The 7,256-nt window shown below is 34.8% G+C and overlaps 1 protein-coding gene across 1 annotated transcript in view; it reads left to right on the plus strand.

Moving 5' to 3' along the window:
- The first annotated feature begins 2,514 nt into the window (after positions 1–2,514).
- The window catches only part of LOC111457932 (nuclear pore complex protein NUP1-like), a 9,167-nt gene continuing 4,425 nt past the window's right edge, over positions 2,515–7,256 (plus strand). The window contains exons 1-7 of the mRNA XM_023100386.1: positions 2,515–2,928; positions 4,249–4,295; positions 4,764–4,879; positions 5,213–5,408; positions 5,555–5,845; positions 5,938–6,033; positions 6,125–6,844. Coding sequence (XP_022956154.1) covers positions 2,673–2,928; positions 4,249–4,295; positions 4,764–4,879; positions 5,213–5,408; positions 5,555–5,845; positions 5,938–6,033; positions 6,125–6,844 — 1,722 coding nt within the window. The 5' untranslated portion in view covers positions 2,515–2,672. The remainder of the gene's footprint in view (positions 2,929–4,248; positions 4,296–4,763; positions 4,880–5,212; positions 5,409–5,554; positions 5,846–5,937; positions 6,034–6,124; positions 6,845–7,256) is intronic.

A 7,256-nucleotide genomic window follows, 5' to 3' on the forward strand; every position in this document is an offset into this window, starting at 1 on the left:
AAAAAAAAAAAAAAAAAAAAAAAAAAAAAAAAAAAAAAAAAAAAAAAAAAAAAAAAAAAAAAGTACTTTACCTATATGGACCTCACAAATATATTGAGAATTGTAAACAATGAGGATTACAATTTTCAATCATCGCCTCCTAAAGTTAGCTCATATACGCGCATCTATGTCAAATATAATTCTGGTAATAACAAGGGATATGAATAACCATAATAAGCGCAGGAAGCATTTGTTGTGTCTGTGTACGCAACAGTGGGAGGAGAGACGGACCAACCTTACGATCATCAATCCTCAATCAATTTCCAGAGAAGTCCTTAATGTAGCAGATATAGTGTTCAAAATATGAAGCATTCAGCATATCGATGTAAACGACTACAGCATAATAAAGAAGAGAACGCTCATGTAAGGACTAAGATCTCCAGCAACATTTCAACAATGTGGCGGCACATTAAGAAAAATCACAACAGAAAATACTAAATAAAATAAGAGATCAAACGACAAACTAGCGATAAAACTCCAAGATCGATGTAAAACTTTTCAAGTATAAACTAGCTTACATGAACCACATGAGACAAGAAAAACAGTCCATTGAACACGATAATCGGTATTATTTGGCAGTGGCAGTTTAATTAAGAAAAAACAGGACGATTTTGCAAGGAGATGATTGAAAAATAAAAACCGAACCCACCTGAAAGAGAAGGAAAAGCGAAAACCTAAAAAACAGGACAATTTTGAAAAATCAATACCGAATCGACATCAAAACAACCGGATGATTTTGCAAGCAGATGATTGAAAAATAAAAACCGAACCCACCTGAAAGAGAAGGAAAAGCGAAAACCTAAAAAACAGGACAATTTTGAAAAATCAATACCGAATCGACATCAAAACAACCGGATGATTTTGCAAACAGAGAAGGAAAACCAAAACCTAATCGGATTTTCGCAGACAAATTTCCGAACAGAAAGGAGGGAAATCGAAATCTAGACCGACGAACGGAGAGCACGAACTCGACTCCGGATTGTTTCAATTCGACGCATTCTAAGAAAATCAAACCTAAAATTGGAAGAAAAAAAAAACAAAACCCCAACCGAATTCAGAAAAATCTGGATGTTGTTACTGCTCGTCAAACGCATTCTAAGAAAATCAAACCTAAAATTGGAAAAAACCAAAACCCTAACCGAATCCAGAAAAATCTGGATGTTGTTACTACTCTTCAAAGCCCATAGCTCGCTGCCCGCCCGGCCTCTTATCAAAAGAAACTTGGAAGTTCAGCCAAGATTGAAGATGGAAAAGAAACTAAACCCTAAGAACAAACTCATGACTCTGCAGCGAGAGAAGAGAGACACAGCCAGACCTCAGAAAGAGAAATGGGAGAGAAGCTATTTATAAAAGAGACGGCAAAATATAGCCGTTAAAGAAGGTTGCGTGAAGAAGAAGCTAAGAAATAACTATAATTAAATAATTAAATAACTTAAATTAAAATTTAAAAAATAATGGACTGGGCCTAATTAATGTGTAAATGGGCCAACGAAATATCCCTAAGTTAGGTTAGATGGGCCTACAAAGCCCAATACATGGATTTAATTCATGTTTATGAATTTAAATCCTGAAATTATATAATAAATTAAAATAATAAATCAAGTAATATTTGGACAGATAAAAACGAGTTTGTTTTTTTGTAATTAAAATAATATAGAAGAAAAAAAGGAAATATATAACAATTAAAACTCATATACACACATAAACACACAAATTTTCCTAAAATTACATAATAACAAAAAAAAATTAATTTTTTATTTTCAAAACCAAACTTTAAAAAAATTTAAATATTTAGTACAATTTATAATTATAGCCAAATAAATAGAACTTTAAATCAATTTATGATAAATAACGGGATTATTTAAAATAAATACACGCCCTTTAATGAAGTGTAGATGATGGGCTACGCATACGTATAATATCACGTATACGGTAAATTACTAAAATACCTTCATAGTAGAGTCGAGGAAAAAATAGTCAACTACAAGTTTAGTCAACTCTCAAACTCGTGAGAAATAGGTCAAACAGTTTAAGTTCTTAATCTTTCAATTTTTTTTTTTTTTTTATAAATAAATCGGTCAAAAAATTTAATGTCTTGATAATTAATAAAAATATAAAAATGTATTAAAAAATACAAAAAATTATTAGATGCAATTAAAAAAATATAGAAAATTAGAGAAGAAAATAGCGAACTTTTGGTTAATTGCAAATAGCGGGTTTTTTTTTTTTTCGGCATGCCAATTATAAGCATCACAGTCAAATCTGATTGGCCAATTAAATCACAAAGATCAGAAGTAAATCGTTTTGGATGGCCACGATTTACCCGTCACATTGACGAAAATAACGAACCGGAGACTTTAGCATGAACCGAGTACCGACGTGAATTGGAAATACAACGGCATAAAATTATTATAATTCAGCTGTAAATTTTCTCTTTCTTAAAAAAAATAATAAATAAATAAAGGTTTCTCACTCATCCTCTGCATCTCTCTTTCTCTCTCTCTCTTTCTCTTTCTCTTTGTGCGCGTGGTCTAATAAAAACCCTAATTTGCTCAATTCCTTACTTTCTCCCTCCTTCAACAATTTCCTCTGTTACACGGCATTGAAGGGAGGACCTCAACTCTGTGTTGTTAATGGCGACAGAGCGCGAGGAGATTCGTTACGAAGGAGGAAGAGGTGGGAAGTTTCAGAAACGGCCTCTCAGAAGGTCGCATACGACGCCGTATGATCGGCCGCCGACTGCTCTGAGAAACTCTGCTGGAAACGGATGGCTCTCTAAGCTTGTCGATCCGGCGCAGAAGCTCATCACCTCCAGTGCACATAGGCTGTTTTCTAGCGTGTTTCGTAAACGTATTCCCCCTCCGCCGCCGTCATTGCCCGTTTCTCGAGGTTTTTTGCTTCTTCTTTTTTTGTTTGTTTCCTGGTGTTTTTTGGTTTTTAATTGGAATGCTCTCTTAACGATTGTTAGAATGGTTTATGGGTTTTGTTTCTCGCATTCTGGTACTCGTTCGTTTATTTTGGAGATGTTGGTTGAAGATGGCTGAAAAAAAACGTGGATTTTTATATTTTATATTTTGCTTTATTCGTGAGGGAGTTACTATAGCTGTGGGGTTTTCTTTTTGGCATAGAGGAACCTCGAATTTATGATTTTGTATGGGTGTTTAGGTTTGTTGTGGCTCAATTGTTTAAATGTCATTAATTTGCGTGATTCCCTGCTGTATATTCCTCATGTTGAATTGCAAGTTCTCTAAAGCTTAATAGTTGAACAATATTGAGTCTGCTTGGAATGTTTTTTTGTTTTCGTTGCTTGGATGTCACATATATTAAAATTTGTTCTCCAGACAATAGGGGTAGCCCGAGTGTGATTTCTATCACTTTTTAAAACGACCACTTATATAAATTTTAAGGATTGGTTTTAATTTTTATTAAGAACTTCGTGAAAATATGTATTTTGTCCTTGTATTCATGTATTTGAGCTCAAAGCCAAGGCCAAGGTCCGATATTGTAATGCTGTTCGTGCCACCCCCATTGGACTATCTGTTTTGAGAACCCCAGAAGGATTTTTGGAAAGCATAACTTTTTTAGTCTCCATTTGGTTCTCTATATGTGTTTATATATATATGTATATATATATATATATTTACAGTATTTTTTTTACTGTTACCCTTTGGCTCTGTTTCGTTTGTATTTTACCATTGAATAGGACATTTTTGCTTCCCATTAATAATGTTAATCCAAAAAATGAATATGTTTAAAGTAAGTTATTCTGAGTAGTAATCAATAAAAAATGTATCACCCGTGGTTGAGAAGACTGCTTACAAGAACACATGTAAACAACAGAATTCTATTTCTTATTCTGTTGGCTGTAACGTCATTTTAATATTTAAAACTGCAAATTGTTTCTAAGTATGTAACGACTTTACTTGAACATGACCTTTTCTATAGGTTGTACTACTGTGTTCTAAAACATTGCCCTCAGACAACTTGATGTCATAATTTTGTTTTTCTACGAACGTGACATCTTAGATTTTGAAATATACCAATGTTGATACCCATTTAGGAAGCATGTTTTCATTATTCTATTATGTTTTTTGGGCTATACATTGTTGTGCTCGCATTAACTTTTGGCATGGGAGCTTGGTTGAAGTTTTCGCATTGACTTTTCTGGTTATTCTTTTACTGTTTTGTTCTTGCATTTTATACTTCCAGAGGCTAATGATGAGATGGGAAATGAGAACCATGAAGAAGTTGCAGCTGTAAGTTTTATCTCATATGGGTTTTTGCTTATCATTAACTTGTGCATGTGTATCTTTTTTGTTTTTTTTTTTTTAAATCCAATTCTGTTATTAATTGAAAACCGTTACATCATCACTGAGTTTTTTTCTCCCTCCATGTACATATTTTTGTTATGCTTTAACATTTTCATAATTGCAGATATTGTGAGATTTTCTTTAATTAAAAAACTGCATTATTTTCTTTTTTCTTTCTGATTTACAAATTGAAAAGGCTATTTTAAAATGTTGTTAAAAAAAAAAAAAAAGGACATGATGCCAAAAGTTAGCATTAGTGAGTGACCTATTTTATTTTCATGAATGCATTAATTTCCGTATCTGTTGAGGAGAAACTGCTTGCAAAAATCAGTTCCACAAAAATCTGGTATTTTTGCGTTTCTACAGTCTGAATTTTTATGTCAACATTTTCTGATTTTTTTTCTTAATCTTTAGGATCTTCCTGGAACTCAAGAAGGGACGAACCGCGATTTTGGTCCGAGTATCAAAACTGATAACACACATGGGGTGACTGACCTTGAGCAAATTTTGAAGGAGAAGACCTTTACAAGGCAAGTATTTGAGTGTTTGTTGGTTAAATTATTATTTTTTTTTCTCCTATCTCAATTCTATATGAAGAGTTGCCTTGTTTTGGTTGATATTTAATTGAGTGAATTATATGGAAATTTGAACATGGTTATATTGTAATTAGTAACTTAAAACATGTAAGAAGTTATGAAATAGTATGAATGCTCTTGCATGAAATGTATAAGCCACAATGTTGCTACAAAATACCGTGTCATTTTTTCTCCATCAGGATAGAAAATCTGGGTTTGCTTTTATATATTGGTTTTAGCAGGATATTGATTTGATATTTAATACGTCAAATGCTAACCACTCTACAGATTTGAGATTGATCGCTTGACTGAACTTTTGAAATCAAGAGTTGTTGATGTTCCAAGTGGGGCTGAAGAGAGGAAATTTGAACAGGCCCCTTCTACGCCTGTTATCAGTTATGAAATACAGGAAGGATCTCCAAAATTTCGAGCTCAAGATGGAATTAGCTCTCACGTGGTTCCAACTCAAGTTATGAGAGCAAATGTAGGAATTATTTTATTTTATTTTAATTTTTTTGTTGGTTTAGTTCCTGCGTTGGTTAATGTTTAGTGCTGGTTTTCCGTAGTTTGCTCACACTGAAAACTTTGTTTGCATTTTTGGCTTTACTGTCACTTGTATAATTGTTTCAGGTCCTTGATGAGGATGTTGCTTCACCTGCAGAGATTGCAAAAGCATACATGGGCAGCAGGCCTCCAAAATCAACTCCGTTGAGTATGGCGTCCCATAGTCACAAGTTTGGGGATAGTTTTGCTTCAGAAAATCTCTCGAAATCCTCTGCTTTAACTCTTGTGCCGAGATCTCCTGGAAATTTTGATGTTATTGAAAATGGTTTTGTCACCCCAAGATCTCGAGGCAGATCTGCTCTGTACAATATGGCTCGAATGCCATATTCCGGAGTTAGTGCAACCCATAGCATAAAGGTTTGTACTCTAATGAAATACATCTGCTTTATTGTTCAAGTCCTTGGTACCTTCCTTATCAGTTTTTTTTACCCCTCTGGCTCATACTTCAGAATAGTGTAGCGACAACAGATGCTTACAGGGCAACAGGGTCCTCATCATCTCAGTTAGCATGGGAGCGAGGGAGAGTTCTGGGGTCTAAACAAGGGGTACGAGTTATGAAAAGGCTATTTTATAGCATATTTTATTATTGAGTAACCTCCTAGATCATGTTATTTTATTTAATTTCCCTTTCTGTAGGCTTTAAAACGCAGAAGCTCAGTTTTAGATGATGAAATGGGACATGTTGGTCCTATTCGTAGACTTCGTCACAAATCCAATCTCCTTTACCCGACAGGTTTGAGTTTACCAAGCAGTTCCACTTCTATTCCAGTAAGTGGAATTGGTTCTGAGAATGCCCAGCAGTTTCAGTCTACAAAAGTGCATCCATTTTCATCTTCTTCTGGGAAGGGACTTTATTCGCGTAGTTTGTCCAAACGGTCTGCAGAGTCCGAAAATGATGTGAAACCTAGTTCAAGTTTTTCTCAAATTCCTCTCAGGTCAAGTGAGATGGCCTCAAAAATACTCGAGCAGCTTGAGAAATTGACCCCTCCAAAGGATAAGTCTTCGAAACTAAAGCTGCTTAGTGTGACGAATAACTCACCCACAAAGTTGTCGCCATCAATGTTGCATGGGCCAGCTCTTAGAAGCCTGGAAGATGTGGATTCATCTAAGTATTTGGAAAATGTTGAAGACATTCAGTCTAATGATGCCCGGGAGCTTACTTCTCAAAAGAACAACAAGGTTGAGGAAAGCAGTTCATTAAAATATAAATTACCCATTAATAAGGAAATTTCTGCAGGTGATGGATTAGGTTCTCCAGTTCCTACGAAGGACACCGTACTTAGTTCTCGTCCGCAAGTTTCATTCGTTGGTGCTTCCCCACAAACAAAATGTGCTTTCCAAATGAGTGCACATGAGGTGTGTGGTTTGCTTCCTTCTAGTTCATACAATAGATCAATCCTGTTGTGTTTCTATCTTTTAATTTATCAATCTTCCTGCGTTCCCTCCCAACTAAATAAATGAAAAGAATACTAATGAGGTGAGAATATTTTAATTTTAGCTTCTTGCATTTTCATTTTTAAACGAGGGAAATTACTCTTCAATCATCAAACGTCTTTCTATTTCCGTCCAAGTTTTTCATTTTCTTTTATTTCCCTCACACACCCAAACCTGAAAAAGAAGGTGGCTAAGTATATCTGTGTGTGTCCGTTATAAAACTTCTAAGCTTTAATATCTTCTTTATAATGCCTATTCTTTTGCTAGAATTTTGTGAATATCGATGCCCTCTATATGCATGTCCCTTATGAACACCCCCCCCCCCCCCCCCCCC

The sequence above is a fragment of the Cucurbita moschata genome, unplaced genomic scaffold (genome assembly GCF_002738365.1).
Source record: "Cucurbita moschata cultivar Rifu unplaced genomic scaffold, Cmos_1.0 Cmo_Scf00002, whole genome shotgun sequence".
Taxonomy (NCBI): Eukaryota; Viridiplantae; Streptophyta; class Magnoliopsida; order Cucurbitales; family Cucurbitaceae; genus Cucurbita; species Cucurbita moschata.